Source organism: Amphiura filiformis, chromosome 3, assembly GCF_039555335.1.
Source record: "Amphiura filiformis chromosome 3, Afil_fr2py, whole genome shotgun sequence".
In the NCBI taxonomy this organism is placed as follows: Eukaryota; Metazoa; Echinodermata; class Ophiuroidea; order Amphilepidida; family Amphiuridae; genus Amphiura; species Amphiura filiformis.
The window spans coordinates 17,938,166-17,958,158 of NC_092630.1; the positions used below are offsets into that span (position 1 = coordinate 17,938,166).

The following is a 19,993-nucleotide window of genomic DNA, read 5'->3' on the forward strand; positions in this document are numbered from 1 at the left end:
AGTATGAAATATCATTCACTGCTGTTTTCAAAGTATTTTTGTAGCAGACAATCTACGACAAAAATAGTTTGAAAAGTTCCGCATATAGATAGTTATAAATCACACTTCCCGTCACAAATTGTCCACATCAGGTAAATAATTATTTTTGTACAGGCAGTAAACGAACCAATAGAAATACTCCTCGCAGCGAAGCACGTGGCTCTCTACTATGCAATGAACCGCCGGCTAATGAGTTGAGTTACAAATACGATGATTCGCTGAGCTATAACGATTAGTTTAAACAATGAGATAGATTTCCGGGAAAAGCGAGTTACCTTATTGGTCAAATACCAATCGCCAAATGCTCAATGCGCGCGGAGTCTAAATCCAGCTTATTTTGTAACTCAGCTGCCGTCTCCTCTCTACACTCGACAGCTCCTCTCCCTACACACTATTCCACTCCGATCCACTCACGAGTTCTACTCTGCCCTTCCTTCCCTCTTCCGATTCTCTCTCCCCATTGTTTCTCTTTCTCTCTCTAATTTACTCTCCATACACACACCCCACACCCCTTATCTCTCCTCTCATTTCTTTCGAGCAATAAATAACTTGAATAAAAGTAAACTATATTGGAAGTCATATACCTTTAATCGATTCCCCTAAATGCGATATGAATAGATGTGTACATCACCCAAGTGTATATTCTTTTGTAATCCCGGTGGAAATATTTCAATGGTCTATATTTTTTTTTCACAGGGATATAATCTTAGGATTATTCGGTCATCTACTTCACGCTTCCAAATGCAGATTGACTTGTTCGAATTCTCTGAATATAATTGCACTGCGAAATTTAAAAACTTCGTTTGTATACTTTGATCAAGGTAACTTATAACTTGATATTCTGCGGTCAAACGATTATGTAACAAACTGAAATGAAAACCGAAACTACTTTCTACAGGTTTAAGTTTCTAATAAAGGGTACAAACAAAGGTATCGGTAATGACCAAAACCGATCGTGAAACTCATAACTTGAAACGACCGATTGTCACTGAGTTTTCAATTCTATACAAACAGCGAGACACTATAACAATAGGATTTTGCCCGGGGATTATGAAAGACAACTCATAGCTATAGCGATTGTTTTTAGCCAACGATGACAGATAGAGAGGCGAATTTACAGTCATGGACAAAAGTTTGGAATATTCTTATTTTTTTGCATAACCCTGTTTTTAAGTGCAGATTTCTTACCATCAATGACCCGTAAGCCATGCAAAATGGATCACGGGTGTCTGCCAAGGTCTTAGGTACCATTCCATATCACACAATACATAATGTAGGACAATGGCTTCTTATGTCTGACCAATGAACCATCGGGCATCCTTTTTGCAGTTATTTTAGCGATATGATTTATAAGGTTACATTGGCTTTTGCATTACAGTGTAAAGAAACCAGCTTTATTTTGTTGCATCTGTCTGTTGTATACGATATTTCTGATCATGGGGTACGAGTTGTGCGCAGATTTATACGCCCGCGTCATCGACTTACGTAATCACGGCTACAAACAGAAGGATATAGGTGCCGCTTTACGAATTACATAAGGTGCAGTCTCTAACATTTTAAAGAGACGTCGGGAGACCGGAACTACTACACCTAGACCAAGGTCAGGTCGGCCCCGAAAGACAACCGGCAGGGAAGACCGATCACTCCTGAGACTTTGCCGCAATGGCCGCACGAAGTCTGCATCTCGGCTACGAACAGAATAGCTGAGGTCCATAAAAGCGCCTGTTACCAGGAAACTTGTGAACAATAGACTGCTTAGTGCAGGTTTTCGCCCAAGACGACCAATAAGAAAGCCGATACTTCTGCAAAGACATCGGCATGCGCGCTTGCTATGGTCACAGAGACATAGGGATTTAACAGTAGGCCACTGACGTAATGTGATCTTCAGTGAAGAGGCCCGGTTCCTCCTCTACAGCCAAGATGACCGACTCAAGGTCCGAAGACAGGTTGGTCAAGCCCTGCTTGAGGGTTGTATCCTTCCTGAAGTCCAAGGAGATGGTGGTGGAATCACAGTATGGGGAGCATTTCACAGTAGGTCTAAATCAAACTCTACATGCTAGAAGGATACATGAACCAGGACCAATACCAGTATGTTCTTGATACAGTTATGCTTCCGTTTGCAAGAAGAGACTTCGGGAACAATTTCGTGATCCAAGATGACAACACCACGGCGCACAGAACCCTATGCGTGAGGGAATTCCTTGAAAATGAGAATGTAGAACACCTGATCTGATCGGCTTTGAGCCCGGATATGAACCCTATAGAGAACATATGGGCAGAAATATCCCGCAGGATAGGTAATATGGACAACCAACCAATCACCCAGCATGAACTTAGATACGCCCTCATTGCTTGCTGGCGAGATATTCCACAAGGGACTTTGGCAAACCTGGACGAGGGAATGTCACGTCGCCTAAATGACCTTGAGCTGATAAGGGGTGGACACACCAAATATTGAGATGTGTTTTCTCAAGCAAGAGGCTTATCTGAACAAATCACAGTGACAGTTTAATTTTTTGTTTAAACAATTAAAGTTTTCTATTGTCTTTAATCTAATTTTGTGATACAAAGAGACCGCCAAAAACTGTTGCGATTGTGTGGTCCTTGCATTGTAATGCGCTTCCTCAGGTAATTCTTTGTTTAATTGACATACTGTGTGATGTAAACATCAAATGACATTCATCATTCACCCGAGCACTACTCCAGAATAATAAATCTGTTCCTAATATGATTGAAAACTGCATTTGATACACCAAAAAAAATAATGAAAATGGCAGGGTTGGCGCGATTTAAATCACGATTTAAATCAAATGATTTAAAAAAAAATCACTGATTTAAATCAACGTTTTCAGTTTTTACTGATTTTGATCAATTTAAGTTAATTTCTATCTTGAATTGCCTGTTTTACTTCATTTGTAATGTTTTTACACCTTTTGGATACAATTAAATACCTCTATGATGTCATTTTATCTATTGCTAAAAAATTATTTTCAAGGTGCAGAATTCAACAGGTTTTTTTCCCATGATTTTACCAAATTTTTTCTTTGAAATTTTCACATCTGAAAACACGTTTTGATTTTTGTAAATACCTGATAGGATTGTGCATATGTCTAGCATTCCACTGGTCTCTTTAGACTTTATCATGGGGTATAGCAGTTCTTGGGATAAAAAAAAATCGATTTAAATAAAAAAAATCCGATTTAAATCAAATAAATCGGTTTTTTTTTTTTTTTTAAATAAAAAAAATCGCCAACCCTGGAAAATTATAGCCTAATATAGTAATACTTACAACACTGGTGTAAATGGTACACACAACGCCAGTAATTATCACAGAACCCCATAGGCTTATTCCAGCAACTAAATAATCAGAATATAAAAAATAATGATAAATGATGATGATGATGATTGTAGAAGAGGTTCTTCATGCGTACACCAAGAATAATTATAGTCCCTTGGCAATAGTGCAAATCATGTTAAATTAGGGAATAAAGAAGGTAGTCAAGTTATGTTGAATGTAACGCAAGTCCCGTAACGCAACTACGCACACACCTAGATGTCATCTATGAGGGAATTTGGCGAATTTGTAAGGCTAAAACACTTTTAAAAGCCTATAAATAAATTCGGGAAAAGGTGTCTTGTGATGCGAAAATGAGATTATATATATTATCAATAATTATAACTTATTAATACATTTTACAGAAAAAAATGTATATCACGTGTCATAAGAATTAAGCTCATCGAGTTAAGCGCAGAACCCTAATCGGCATACATTAAAGCGATGGGAGCCATTTAGTCAAATATAATCATATATGTGACCCGGCAGGACAAATGAGCCGTAAATTCCCTAAATTGTATTCTGAGTTATGGTGTAAAATGTGTACGAAGGTCGTATTCATCGGTAACTTAAGCTGGCCCGACATCTGTCTCATTTTGATAGTCAAAAACTAATCAATAATCCTATTGTTGAAGTGGATAATTAGCTTCTACCTTAGATGGCTATAGAACTTTTAATAGCTCTGGTCTTTGTTTGCTTTTGCTAAATCCTGTTCAAGTGGTGGGTTACCGGGCATTGTATTTTGTACAGGTATGCATAACCAACAATTAACAATGAGAGAACTTTCTTTTACCTCGTTGACTTGGGGATGATTTGAAATGACCGTCAATTATGACTGTTTGATATTTATTGCCAGCAATGTGAAAAAAGAGACGCATGTAAAAACCATAACCCCGCTTCTGGATATCGTTTGAAGTCAAATGATATACCATTTTTAAGTTTATGATGTTTATTTTTAAACACGAAATAAAACAAAATTGACCGGGGAGGAATTTACGGCTCATTCGCCGTGAACGGTCACATATGGTAAAAATGATACCTTACCGACATTCAAAGCTAATGCAGGTCCATACATAACTAAACCCATGAACAATGGCTGCAAAAGAAAAGTAAATCAAATGCTACTTGTTGTTTATTTATGGATACACCTGTGCATCATATTGTATTTATTATAATGAAGTATATTTTCTCAAAGGCTTTAGTATTTTTTTATATTTAATACTTACTGTGAGGCCCATGAAGGAAAACACACCACATATTCGCACTGCTCTATTGAATCGAAGCTCTAAATACTTTGAGAAACAAGAAACGGAATAAAGCAAATTAAACATTAATGAATGGGGCTTGGTCCAATATTAGGGCCTACATAGACCATAGTCGAACGCCTTAACGATTGAACTAACTTGACTGCTATTTAATTCAGACAAAGGGCTCAATGGAAACACATCCACCGAGGTTCACGGCAATCCAACAATCTATATTGACACGACCTTTAAGGAGTATTTCGTGATCCTAGCATCCTCTATTTGTGTCATTTTTCATTAGATATCCACGAAAAAAACCTATTCTCAAAATTTCAGTTAATTCCGATTTTGCGTTCGCGAGTTATGCATGATTATGTGTATTACACTGCTCCATAGACAATGCGTTGTAATTTCGTTCTGGTGCACCAGAACGAAATTCAAATTTCACGATATCTTTGCTATATGCAAGAAATATTTTGTACATAAACATTACGTAGCCAGAGGTTTCCAGTGATATAAAAATCTCAACTTTTTTTTTAGAGTTCTGTGTGGGGATGAGGCAGTAGAACACGAAATGCCCTTTTAGAAGAGAAGAGTATGTTTGCTGACAATCTGACACTGCCAATCTGATACTCAATTTACCTTGGATGACATTGATATGATCTTCAACATTTTTGCGTCTACACCCATCATGTCCATAGCAATCTAACACTACAACTTTCTGTCAACTCGATCATTATAACTTCTGTGTTTTAACCTTTTCTGTCTTTTACCGTTTACCAATATTTGGTACACTACAGTTGGTTAATTAAACGGTTAAAACTGAAAAAACTATGGCTCCTCCAATCCTTTAAGGGCTCTGGATGGAATAATCGTTTCGACAGTATTTTTGTGGGGCAAGAGAGCACATCAGACATATCAAATTGCGTTCTGAATACGAAGAATGTGCTTCTGATATCAAATAATTTTCATTTTTTGAAAATCGCGATATAATACAAAATTTATGACAAAGTATTAAAATTTGATATTTTTAAAAATTTTGATATATAAAAGTCCTCGAAGTAAACTGTATAAATCTAATGATATGTATGTAGATATGAGTTTAGGCAGATATGAAATGTGCTGTATAGGTTTTTTGTTCATGGATAAAATTAGCTGTAATCAATATCTGGCGAATGACTCATTTTCAGTCCAAATTGACACCTAACACATTCAAATCGGTTAAAATTTGACGAAAATAGGATATTTTCTTTTGAATTAATACTTGTCCAATTGTTTTTGTCATATCAATCGAATGGCAATAAAATTCCTCGTAGCCCAATCTCATACATCATAGCACCCAGTTTTGGTTTGTGGTTTCAAAGTATTGCAATTAAACATCGGTTTTTTTCAAATATGAGATGCAAAAACCCAAATCTAGTACAAACAATCATTTTATTTATAAAGATATAGCAAATTTTCCATTCTAGAGATTGGACCCAAGACAAAATTCACCTAAATTAAGTGTAAATTCAGGATTAACCCGCCCATGGCGGAAAAATATAAGTTTTCTTAGGATACCAAAATCTCAGTTTTAATGAAGAACAAGTAGACCACCTGACATGCCTGACGTGTCTTGCAAGGAGATCACTAAGTTACACGACGCTATGTTACGTGGTTTGTATTGGAAGGCTTGGGCGATTATCTTGGGGAATTAATGGAAGTGATTATGTTATTGTATGGCTGCTAAGAATACGCAGTTGTGTTATATGCGGCGCACATCGCATATTTGGTCATTTTGGGAAAATAAGAGAACAATTTTACCGCCATGGTGGACTAATTCTGAATTGACACTTAATTTGGATGTACTTGGGTCCAATCTCTATTATGGAAAGTTTTCTATATCTTTCTAAATATAATGATTGTTTGTTCTAGATTTGGGTTTTAGCGTTTCATATTTGAAAGAACTAATGTTTAATTGCAACATTTCGAAACCACAAATCCAAACTGGGTGCTATGATGTACAAGATTGGGCTACGAGTATGCATTTTACCAAGTTGGCAATAGGTATTTCCTTCATTTTGCATATGCATGACTTTCTTTATTATACTCAAACACTTGTTATGTGTATATGGTCGGATCCAACGAAAAGTGTACACGGCATGTTCAGGGCCATAACTTAAAAGTATTAATCAATTGGCATCCGTTTTTGTATTGTGTTTATTCGCCTTGATCATTGTCAGGATTGGACTGAAATTCCCAACCGACGCTAAGCAAAGCCACGCAGCAAATAATGTGAACAACAAAGAGACGGAATAATATCACGCAACAAAAGGATTGTAATAAATACTTCTCTTATACGCATGAAAAAATAAATGAATGGAGCATCGCAAACTGGTAAAGCCTTTTTAGCCATACGATGTTAGTAAAGAGAAATATTCATCATGCTGAATAAAACAACATTTCACTTCCTCAGTGAAATGGGCAGCAGATCTTATCTCAATCGGATGTTAAAATTGAATGCCCAGATATTCACAAAGCCAGAGACTACATGATTTACATGACACACAAGAAATCTGAATATTGACAATACCTAAAGAATTGTCCACAAAAGAAATGGGCTGACCTAGAATCCAGGTCTGACCACTACATACAATACACACACCACATCTAGATTGCAAGCTTCAGTGCACATACCTGCAACTAGCTTTAAGGGATCATGACATTAAGGTGAATTACCCAGAAAACAATCCACTTTTATTTTAAGGGATCAACTCCAATTATGACAATCATATATAATAAGACCCACTTCTGTGAAAAACTTAGACACAGAGACCCCAAAACATGCTATTTTTACCCATTTTTTCAAAATATTTCTTACAGTATTTTTAAAAACATCTAAATCAGTTATGAAAAGAAGTCATTGGATTGAATCTAAATTGATTTCCTGAAAGGTGTGTATTCAAAGATTGCCTGTTCAATTTTTCACATATTTGTACATAATTATGAACTTTTTGTGATCATTTTTTGAGTGGTATTTTTTACATTACCTACGAATACAATTTTTCATAGCACTAGATATATCTTTAAAAAATGGAAATCACTAATAAATGCGCAATTGAAACAAGCTTTGATATGTCCAATACTGAAATGCATTGCATTCGGACATCTTTATTATTGTGTTTAGCTGCCAGAAATTCTAAATGGCACAAAGGTAGGTTTGGTAAAAAATATGCATTACCTCCGAATACATGTTAAAAGCTGTGTCATTTCCACAAACTGAGAGAATAGTAAACAATAGTTAAGCAATAGGTGCAGGGTAATACACTCTTTATTTCTACCAAGTTTCAATAGCCTGCGTTTAAATATTTCTGAGATGTCAACAATAAAAAGCAAGTATTCGTAGGTAAATTTCGGTAACCGAATGTTACCTACGAATACAATTTGACATCATGACAGTATTGTGAAACATCGCCATTCATGCCAATGCCCATATTGGTACACAACGAAGGCCTGTATTTTTGCTATCAAATCATATGTCAATGAAAGTTGCGAATTCACATAAATGCCCACCATGCAAAACTGAATACGGCTTAATTGTTGAAAAATATGTACTGAAATAGATGACGGTCTGCTCATTTGAAAGAAAAATCAGATTCGAAGAAGATTAGAAGGGGATAAATACTTGGATTTGTCAGCTGTCATGTGTGTTTCATTTTAAACGTTTACCGACCTTCTGGTTTCTGAGTAATTTGTGTCCAAATTGGTTTATTCGAAGGTAACTTTTGACGTTTTCGTTAAGTTTACCTACGAATACCATATGGACAAAAACGACTTTTCTCGTTGTCTCATGATTTAGACAACACAGTGGTGGACCCTAGTATAAAGCATTATTATAGTTGCCCTCAAACTGACTCCAAGATGGACTTCACAAGTCTGCAATAACGGTTTTAAGCGATTTGTGTGCAATTAAGCAAATTAAAGTCACTTTAGTGCCTTTGTTTCTTACTTCAATCCTCTTTCAACCACTGTGAACCGACATTAAATATACATGATAGGGTCTCAAGTATCAATAAACGCACATAAAGAAAATAATACATTCAAAGTGCGTTATAAAATGAAGATTTGATTGCGATATCCACCAAAAGTCTAATTCTTCCTACAAATACTGAAATGTTACTTACGAATACAGCATAATACATGACATGTGTAATGAAGTGTCCCTACCAATGGAAATTAATTGTCAAAACTTTAAGCGGTACCCGCGGACAATATTATTACCCATATACGGATTCATTCAACAATTATTTATTATGTAAATTTGCTGTTTAACTACTTGTGTATCAAAATGAAGTGTTCAAAATCTTGCTAAAAGCATCAAAAAATGTTGATCTAAGGTAAAAGCACTTATTCATTTGGACGTACCATCTGAAAGAGATCTAAAAACTGCCATTTTATTCATTCATTATCATAATAGCAAAATTTAAACCTCTAAACTCAATATAGAAATTGTTAAATCGCTCATGTTACCTACGAATACCCGGGTTTCTTCACCTATCATTTTATAAAGCATTAGGTGTATGCGTATAATTCCTAATATTCCTGAAAACAGATATCCCACTCGTTCTTATACAATATGTAAATTTATTCATACTCATTTGATAAATAAAATACAGAAACTGACCTAAACTTCATTTTCAAAAATAAACTAGCATAAATTGACTAAGATCATATTGATCGTGTTATAAAAATAAAAACAAATATTTTCTGGTTGAGCTAGCATTTTCCTGACACCCCGTGGTGTACATTACACGAAAAAAGTGTTAATGGGAATATTCCATTTGTTTTAGGTTGATTAGTATTGCGATAGTAAAAGCATCCTAGTGGTATTCGTAGGTAACATTGGGTTTTGATGTCACATTTACTATCACACGTCCTGGATTTATTTTTCAAGATTAGTGATGGCACTTTTGGTTCCTATAAGGCCAACATGCCATCAATCAATGGGCAAAAGGAAAAAATTGTGGAGACATTTTTATTTTTGACTTTTATTTTTGGCCCGTGGACACTTGTGGTTGGATTCAACCATATAGGCTCCTTCACAGCCGGTTTCTGTCGTGTATGTTTGCGACTGAGCCACATGCAGACTGGGTTGCCAGGGACTACCATTACAAAGTATCTGTTATTGACTATAACAATGTAAATATGAGCAAGGTCTGGATTTGGCCCCTATCAGCTATACTGATAACATGACTAATTGGAAATCTGAAAATAAACACTTATTTTGTAAATTAATATATTAAACATACATTTTCTTGAAACAGATTCATCAGGATCGTTCATAGTTCATAAGATTGATAAAGGGACGGAGAGGCGTGTCCTTCTTATGGATTTTTGGACTACCATAGATGCGGGGGACAATCTCAGCCGTGGGATACAAGAACTTTTTATCCTCAGGTCTTATTTTGCCTTCTTTTTCAAGTCTACCGAGCATATTCACCAATTGCTGTTTGTACTTTGGCGTAGGGTCTTTATCGAGTTTGACATAAGTGCTGGTATCATTTAGCATGTCAGATAATTTTGCCTCATACTCATCGGTATCCATGATAACAGTAGCACGGCCTTTGTCTGCACCTAAGATCTTGACTGATTTTTCTTTCTGAAGTTGCTTTATGGCGAGTCTTTCCTCTTTTGGGATATCAGATTTGGGGGGTTTGGTTGATTTTATAGCACCTACAACCTCCGATCTGAGCTGGGCCGCAACTCCGCTAGGTAACTTCCAACACGCTCGCTCACACGCAACAATGTACTCGCTTGTTATGGAACGATCTATACTGTCCGGGGATATGGCATAATTGAGGCCACGACTAAGCACCTTTTCTTGCGCATTAGTAACTTTGTATTTGGATAAATTAACTACCCACCGTTTGATCTGGGTTCCGCTGAGGTCTAATTCATCACTGCTGGTCGGAAATTTTGGCTTGTTAAGCTTAGATCTTTCTTGTGTTTCCACCAATCGATCGAACTTGCCTTGCTGACGGGCGCGGACATCTTGAAATGTCTTTTCGCGAGATCTCGCGAGATGTTCAGTGATGTTTGTTTTCACGTCGTCGGGGAAACCGTGGGAGTTTAAATCCTTGTTTACCTTTGATTTTTGGCGATCTAAGTGCTCAAGTTTGTTGTTTATTACTCTGATTCGCTCGCGTAACAACTCTTTTTCAGCTTTATTTACTATATCACGAGCTCTTTGCGTGTTGATGGGACATTTGAGACGTAAACTGGGTGGGGTAAGGCTCTGATCACGGCAGCGTAAAGTGAATATACGATGGTTCCTAAATCTGGAAGTCTTTTTCTCGATATTTTCACAATTCCGGAGCTTCTTCACGGTATCTTCTCCGTAATTCTTCTTTAACTCTTGAAACAGATTCATCAGGATCGTTCATAGTTCATAAGATTGATAAAGGTTCTTTTTCAGATCCAATAAAATGATACAACTCACTCAGAAATATTTCAATTCCTATCAGGAATCTTGTTCACTCTGGTACTGGTGTTTCTACATGTTTTTAGCACCGGCAACACTTCTGTCTGGTTTTGATGACGTCACCAAACTTTCTTGTTGCCGAGTATTTATGACCTGGTCATAAATTTTGTCCAGTCGGTAGGCCCCCTCGTCTTTATAGGAGGAGGCTCAGGTTATTGATCAAGAATCCGGCAACAAGAAAGTTTGGTGACGTCATCAAAACCAGACAGAAGTGTTACCGGTGCTAAAAACATCTAGAAACACCAGTACCAGAGTGAACAAGATTCCTGATAGGAATTGAAATATTTCTGAGTGAGTTGTATCATTTTATTGGATCTGAAAAAGAACCTTTATCAATCTTATAAACATACATTTTGTTTTGTTAACGATGAAAATCCGTTCACAAATAAGGTTTTTAGGAACCATTTGACGTTAAACATTTTGAACAATTGCTCTACGAAAAAGGATATAAATGCATCCATGCTGATCCAGGCTACTGGTAAGCTGTCAACAACAATATTAATGAGCAATTATCTGACCAGACAGGAACTAAGCTGGGTATAAACAGTGCAGGTGCCAGGCTACTACCATCTCTAATTGAATTGGGGGGGATACCAGTAATTGGGGGTAGATAGTGGCTTTGGTTTTATACATTTTTGGTAGAGCAACTGGACAGTTGGTAGTAACAATATAATCAACACATTCGGAAAAAAAAAGATTGGATTGAGCCCGGGAATCCCTGGGATTGAGTAATCAAGTCTTTTTGATTATAATGTAATCAGTGTAACTACCAGTAAACTATACATTGCGAATAAATATATCTTAAATAAAATACCATGTACCATGCTTTATGGATTTTAACTAATTTACTAAATATTGGTAAATGTTAAAACACAGAAAAGGTAAACGGACAGAAATTTTAAGAAAAGAGTTGAGAGGAATTTGAAGGAGTTAGATTGTTATGGACATGATGGGTTTCAGGGTTAGTAAGCGGAAGGTCAGGTCAAGGTCATCCGAGGTGAATTGAGTATAGATTGTCAGATTGTGGATAACAATTATGCCCCAAAATTGTTAAAGGTCATTTGAGGTCGATTAAGGGTTAAGTATAATATATTGTGTTGGATTGTCAGAATGTTCAAAGTGGTGTCAAGCGCATTTGATGTCAACTAAGCATTGATAGTCGGATTTTCATAAAGCGTGGTGCATGTAATCACAATTAGGCCCTAGGCGTCAAAACCATCAAGGTCATATCAAGGTTAACAGTTACTGATAATAGATAGTTGGATTGTCATGAAACTTAAGCAGCAAACGCCAGTGATTCTTAAGGTTGTCTGAATATAGATTGTTGGATTGTTGTAAAACTCGGGAGGATGTAATTTCAATTGAGCCGTTTGTTACAAGTATGAATTAAATGTAGACCTATTTAGCACACACAGCCACCGTATTTTCTAGTATGTCATTGGTGGTATTTACCAATAAATGCCAATATTTCGCACCCGGTTAGTTGTGCCAAACATTCAAATTTACTAACATTCCAAGTACTTGCAATGCAAAACTATGAAACATGATCTTCATCCATGGCGTTGTCTTTTTAAAGACATTTCTTGTTTGCCATTTTTTTATGGATTTGACCTAGAGCAAAATGCTGCAATCATTCTTTTTGCATGTTTTGGAAAATCAAGGTGCATATTTTGGCCTCCAAAATCGCGTAGATAAAATGGAGTTTCTCCCTGGCTGAAATTGGCGAGTTGTGGGGCGAGTTGTAGGGCGAGCTGTGGAGCGAGTTCTGTTTGTTGCATCTGCGTGGGCAAGTTGCACAGCGATCGAGTTGGTTGTTGTAATTTGTATCTATTGTAATTAGTGGGGTAATTTGGGGACGAGTTTTAGTTTTAGTTCTTGAGTTGTTGTAGTGAGCTTATTTTCAGCGTGACGAGCATCCATTACCTGAAAGATCTATCTCCAAGGTTATTCTTGCACAAGATACAAATAATATTTGAGCAATAAAGTTCAAATTTATTTTAAAATTCAAAAAGAGGGCACTTCGTATTATTAGTGCAAGTGATTATAGAAGTAGCACTGATCCCTTAATGATTAGATATAATACTTTAAGTGTCAGGGCTATGTATACATTTGAACTTGGTTTATTTATGTACAAACATGATAATGGACCGAGTGTCTTTGATGATTTGTTCATAAAACAGTCTAAGATTCATGGATTAAAACACCAGAAATAAAGATCGTCTGAGGCTTCCATTTATCAAAAGATCTTTCTTTGAAAAATCCATCAAATATGCAGCTACTAAGTTATGGAATAATGTTGATATTAGCAGCATTAAAAGTTCATCATCGATTTATCAAGTCCGCCATGTATTAAAAAACCACATCTTATGCAAAGTTACTGTTAATTCTTTTTGTATATCTGGTTTATATGACCACATTGGATATTTACACCTAATACTATTTATTTGTGTTGTGCATTTCCTATATTACTATTGTATTCTGTTATTTTTTTTATGTATTTAGTTTAATATGGCAGCTTACTGTTACTTTCTTCATTGAAATGACAATCTGCTGTCGTACTCATGTCAAGATGAAATAACCAAACAAGAGATCGCAGACTTTCAGACTCCTTCTGACCTTTCTTGTGATTCCTTCACTCTCACATTTGGTCCCGGCATTTTGTGTTATGATTTTTGTATTTATTCTATTTTTGTTATTTGATGTGTGAAAAAATGAATGAATGAATGAATGAATATTATAGTATTTTTTCCAATAAGCTACTCCATTCAGCTGTACATTCTGTATGCACCACTTGAATGTTCGTGTTGATTTTCATACTAGTACTTCGACGTGTTCGAAGATGAGAAAACGTGTAGTTTATACAAAAAGGTGATACCGTATTTTGTCCGACTCCTTCGCTAAGTGGGCGATTTGGTCTCATTAATTGAAAGGTGTCACGCGTTTTTCAATGGCGAGGTCATCGAATTGAATATATGCAAATTACCAATTTTCACCCTATGTCATTTTTTGTCCTTTTTGGATATGTTGTTCACACTCATTACGCCAGTGACCATACTCTACTGTAGCTAAGTTCTATGAAGCATATCCATGTACAAAGTACTCACATTTTATGGAGACTCGACGTTTCGAAACCTTCTTGTCTGGTTTCCTAATCATGAGTGATGACTTGATCCAGCAACACTGGTGGTGTTTCTAGAAGATGTAGTGTTTCTAGAATTGCCCAAAACGCCCAAAACCAAGAATAAGACTGACCAGAACCAAAGGTCAAAAGGCATGGTAGTACTTCCATATGTGCAAGGAACTTCAGAAAAACTCCAACGCGTCTTCAAGGAACATAACATCGCCACCGCCTTCAAACCTCACAGCACACTAAGAAAATCACTTGTGCATCCAAAAGACAAACGCGAACCCACAGAGACCACGGGCTGCGTATACGAAATAGGCTGTAACAACTGTGACTTTGTCTATGTGGGCGAAACTGGAAGACTCCTCAGCACACGTATCAAAGAACATAGGATGGAAGCGGACAAAATCATCAATAAAATCCAAACCAGAGCAAATAGACTCTCTTCAATATCAGACCAACACAAATCGGCCATATCAGACCATGTCGCCGCAACAAACCACGTTATAGACTGGGAGGGAGCAAAGCTCCTCCACCGAGAAGACGAAAGATATCCCAGATGGATAAGGGAATCCATATGGATTCGTCGCAGGGGAGACAAAGCAATGAACAACCAAGGGGGCGCAGCATTCAACCTCAGTCACAGTTATGACCATTTGATCCAGAACAATTCTAGAAACACTACATCTTCTAGAAACACCACCAGTGTTGCTGGATCAAGTCATCACTCATGATTAGGAAACCAGACAAGAAGGTTTCGAAACGTCGAGTCTCCATAAAATGTGAGTACTTTGTACATGGATATGCTTTATAGAACTTAGCTACAATTGAACATTGAACTATCCAAATGAACCTCTTCCAGAAAACCATACTCTACTGTTATGCATAGTGCATAGTCGTGCTAAAAGTCGATCGATACAGGTTGAAATCAGCATAATTCTGAGATACACCTTTTGCTTTGAAATTAATTTGCTCTGTCAATAAAAAAAACCCCAATAATTTTTATTTTTTTTCAGTAATGTCGGATAAAAACATGGCACTTGGATATACCTTTTTTTTTTTTTTTTCCCTGGTGTTAAAATTAGGCATGAAATTGTCTTTTTTAGTGTATGAATTTTGATTTTTATAAGCCTCAACTTCACCCGTGAGCTTTATAAAAAAATTTTTAGCGTTTCAAACTGATATATAAGTTCGTTAAAAGAAAGATTTGTTTTACCTTTATCGTGTGGGTCTATATATTAATTATAGTTTTGTCAGAATATCCGTTTTAATTTCACCTTTTCCAATTGCGACTGCTAAAATGTTCAACTCAGTACTTTTCATTTCTAATATAACCAGCAGAAATAATCGATATTTCTATTGGGAATTGATTTGGACAAAATTGGTAGTTGGAATTCAAGTGAATGGTACATCAAACCCGAAATTCTGACAAAACTATGATATACAGCCCATTTTGATGTGCTTTAGAAAGTTGGATCTTGCGTTAGCGAATTATGTTACTTTGAAAAGCAAAAACGTTGACACCCCCCCCCCCCCCAAAGGTCATGGGGGTAAGTTGAAGCCCGTTGTGAAATCGAAAATCTTACACTAGAAGCCTAAATTTCATACCTAAGTTTAACACCAGGGTTTGAAAAAATATACAATACCAAATATGATAGTTTTTTCCTGACATACTTGAAAAAATTGAAAATTATTGCTTTTCATTTGGCCGAGAAAATTAATTTTACAGTGAAAAAGTGTAACTCACAATTTTGCTCATTTCAACACCAAATTCGATCGTTTGTATTGCTTCATAAGGCCAGCAACCAAAAATACTAGTGGCTGGAACGCCATTTTGTCTTTCGTCTATAAAGAATATAAACCTAACATGAACTCGAGTCCTTTTTTATCATTCAACATTTGCAGCTATGTGCAGTCAGCTATGCAGTGACATATCCACTGATATTTCAATGGTTCCAATGGGTACATGTACCAATACATCTATCTTATCCATTGACCCGAAAGATACAGAATATGTATGCAGCCGAGCGGTTACTTATACGTAAGAACAGTTGGCAGAAGTTATATATAATATATACAATTTATATTATTATACAATATTTTACAATTTCTACTTTTAGTAGATAAAGTTCAAACGCCGTTTAAAAAGCAAAACATAAAAGCAGTTAAACCTGATAAAATATCACGTGTACAGTCAATAATGATCACATTTTAGGGTTAGTGCAGGAAGGGCGGGTTAGTGCAGTGGTCTTCTCACTCGCTTCTCACCACTGTGGCCCGGGTTCAATTCCCCGCGGTGCCACATGTGAGGTTGGTTGCCGATCCATGCTCGTCCTCGCAGGTTTTTCTCCTGGTGCTCCGGTTTTCCTCCTGCTTCTAAAATCGGACCTCTTCCCATATCCCTGTCCCGTCATATCTGGAGGCATCCCTTGAATTTAGTAGCCTCTGAGCACTATTGGGTTTAGCCTGGTTTCGGCCGAATGTTATAAATAAATAAAATTTATATCAGGTATATGTACTGAGCTTTAAAATCCGCTTCTTCTGCTTCTTATTTAAGTTTACAACCAAAGCCAGACTTTGTCGTAACTTACAGTCCAAATTTGAAACCATCTATCTGATCGATGCAGGCCACTTATAGGCTATAACAATAACTCAGAACACAAGTGTATTGGTATGCAGAGTGCTAAACTTAGACAATTGACTTTAAATTGGACTTTTGTAATAATGCTAACTTGACTATGGTTTCACTAATTTGAAGCTGCAATTTTAACATATTCCATTCGTGCAGTACAAATTCACTGCACTTAATTATTACTCAGTTGTTGAGTAAAAAGGGAACATAGCAACAAAATGAATGAATTGTTCTCAATGTTGATTAAATTGTACGCATATTGGCGGAGTAAAATGTAACCAATACTTAGTTTCATTTCACTTCAATATTTTGTTGCTCTGGTCCTTTTTTACTTAACATTGAATAATAAAGCATTATTTGGTAAATTAAATCTAATACTTGAACTAAAAACAAACTATTGCATTAAAATATAATGCAGTGTGTTCTTTAAGCAGGGCCGGATTTACCAGTGGGCTACATTTGCCCGGGTCCAGGGCCCCAACTTTCGAGGACTCCAAAAATGAAGATAATCCTCATTTTCATTGTTAATATTGAAATGCTTGGTGATAAACCAATCATATTTGCCAGTAACTTGTTGTGTTTTTCTAATCCTATCACAGTATGTATGGGCAAATTTGACCACAATTTCTGCATATTAGCTTCTGTAAATGCCAACAGCTTCAAGCCCCCCGATCCCGCCAGGTGTCCTTGAGGGCCCTGGACCCCACGTGAGTGTTTCACATTTCGCCCTACGGGCTTCAACATCTCCTCAAGACCCGGGCCTCACGAATACGGTAGGTTGGGGCTTCCCAATTTTGGCCTGCCTAGGCCCCACATATCATGATATACGTAAATTAGGCACTGCTTTTAAGGTTTTGATCGTTTGTTTCATAAATTATGAAAAAAACCACCAAATATGGTGTTTGAATAATACTGACCACATCTTGAATAATACCGACTACGGTGGCTAAGTGGTTACGGCCTTGGACTCATAATCTGAGAGCTTGCTCGACGTGCGTGGGTTAGAGTCCCCGTCCCACCACCGTGTGTTGGGCCCTGCCCTTGGGCAAGGCGCTTTGCCTCGCTTGTTGCATCATCCCACACAGGTGCAATGGGAAGCTGTTAGGGGTAGTCACCATGTTGTACTTCATGAAACCTGCGCCATTTGTAGACAGCAAACGTGGTTCCGACCTATTCTAATGACGACGGAAATTGTAAAGCGCTTTGTGGCTGTTTAATTATTACGGCATAAAGCGTTTTATAAATATCTACATTTATTTGTTATTATTAAATATAACTTTATGAATAGTTACCTCATAAGCGCTGACAATTTCAAGGCGAAAATAAACCGGTATGAAGAAGCGACACGCTATTATACCAGCGAACAAGACGGCGAGTATATTCAAACCCCAGTGTATTCCTGACACATAGACTTCTCCAGCGACGCCAAGAATAGCAGGTGCGGAGACAAAACTAGCCATAAAAGACATTGCCACAGGTAGAAGATTCATGTTGCGATTTGCGAGTAAGAATTCGTCGTTGGTTCTCTGTTTGCCACCTGTAAACGCTTGGTAGATCCCCACTGTCATTGAGATTAACAGCATTACAGATAGGACGACATAATCCGCGATACTAAATAACCCGACAGCAGTTTCCATGTTGGAAGTTTTTAAGATGTTGTCCCCGGGATATTGTCTTCTGTGTTTAATTGATCGTCATAAAATGATTAGTCCAGTTTTACCAATTCACTACCAGCATAGACTATGCTACATGTGTTAACACATCTGGTAATGTATCTGTACTTTCGACAACATATGCATGGTTGCTGATTCCCCAACCATAACCATAGAGCATTGTCATGAATAATCCCCGGAATAATCATGAAAGTGTCAAAAAGGTTTTTGAACTAAATATTGTTAATAAACTTCCAACTACATTGTATAGTCAATAAACACCATTTTAAACGCATTTTGTAACAGAAAATCTCCGGATGCGATACCGAACTTGGAACTTATTAAAGCGTTCCGTTGCTAAAACCGATATATCCATTTTCATTATTTGAGATATTAAGAAAATAATGTGCTGGTTTCGATCCCAGTTTCACAAATATACGTAAAGCTTAGCGTTAAGAGGAAGATGTTGGTGGCCTTAACGCAAAAAGTTTTAACATACTGCTTGTTTTTTGCATTTTGAACTGCTCACATAAATAAGGTCTCATAAAAGGGAAGCCTAATTTGACTTTAACGCAGACTTAACGCAGACGCAGACGGGCATTACATATGTAAGGGACCGTTCACAAACACTTGTAAGGGTGGAGGCTGATGCCAAAAAATTTATCGCGAAAAAATTTCAGGGCCCCCTTTACAGACCTCCAAAATTTCAGGGACCCCACTTTTTGACATGAAAATTATGGGTCAACCACATAGAAAAGCATATAAACTCAAATTTTCCAGGAAAATTTGTGGTCATTTTTTTCAGGCCCCCCCTAGGAGGGTAAAAAAATTTCAGGGCCCCCTTTTTGCATCAGGTCCCCCTTACAAGTGTATACGGTCTTCACAAACATGGCAAAGTCAGCAGCAGAGTTGAGCTCCTACAATTTTGCACGCTATTCACTAGTTAGCAGTATTATTTCCTAAACAGAGAGTGATGAAGAGTAACATGGACATTGCCAGGTGGTCAGTATAGAAACCAAAATGATCTCTTCTTCACGCAACTTGACAACATGCAAGACTTCCAGAATTGCATATCATATTGCTCACAATTAGGCAATGCAGCCAGTCCGACCCAAGCACAACGCGGCACAGAGACACTTCCAAAAACCTACGATGTAGGGGATGAAATAAAAACTCGACCGGCAGTTGACCGCCGATTCCTATTGTTCTAAAAAATGGAAACCGGACGGAACCATCATATGGAAAAGTTTGGCCCACTTTCAGTCAGAAAAGATTGACAAGCCAAGCGCACAGTGCATGATGCAGTCATGTCTACAGTAGAATTCATCTCGACCTTTGCAGGACTTAAACCCCATTAAAAGCTATTAAACCAAGATAACACTCATTGAAGCAGCTCAACTGATTAAATCAGATCTTCTCTGGTTGTGCACAAGTGTCTGTTTTCAATG

General features: G+C 37.1%; 1 protein-coding gene across 1 annotated transcript in view; it reads right to left on the reverse strand.

Moving 5' to 3' along the window:
• Nucleotides 1-18,696, reverse strand: part of LOC140148152 (sodium-coupled monocarboxylate transporter 1-like) — a 32,541-nt gene extending 13,845 nt beyond the window's left edge. Inside the window, exons 1-4 of the mRNA XM_072170012.1 lie at nucleotides 18,186-18,696; nucleotides 4,600-4,665; nucleotides 4,418-4,469; nucleotides 3,329-3,396 (exon numbers count right to left, since the gene is read on the reverse strand). Coding sequence (XP_072026113.1) covers nucleotides 3,329-3,396; nucleotides 4,418-4,469; nucleotides 4,600-4,665; nucleotides 18,186-18,530 — 531 coding nt within the window. The 5' untranslated portion in view covers nucleotides 18,531-18,696. The remainder of the gene's footprint in view (nucleotides 1-3,328; nucleotides 3,397-4,417; nucleotides 4,470-4,599; nucleotides 4,666-18,185) is intronic.
• Between the last annotated feature and the right edge of the window lie 1,297 nt (nucleotides 18,697-19,993).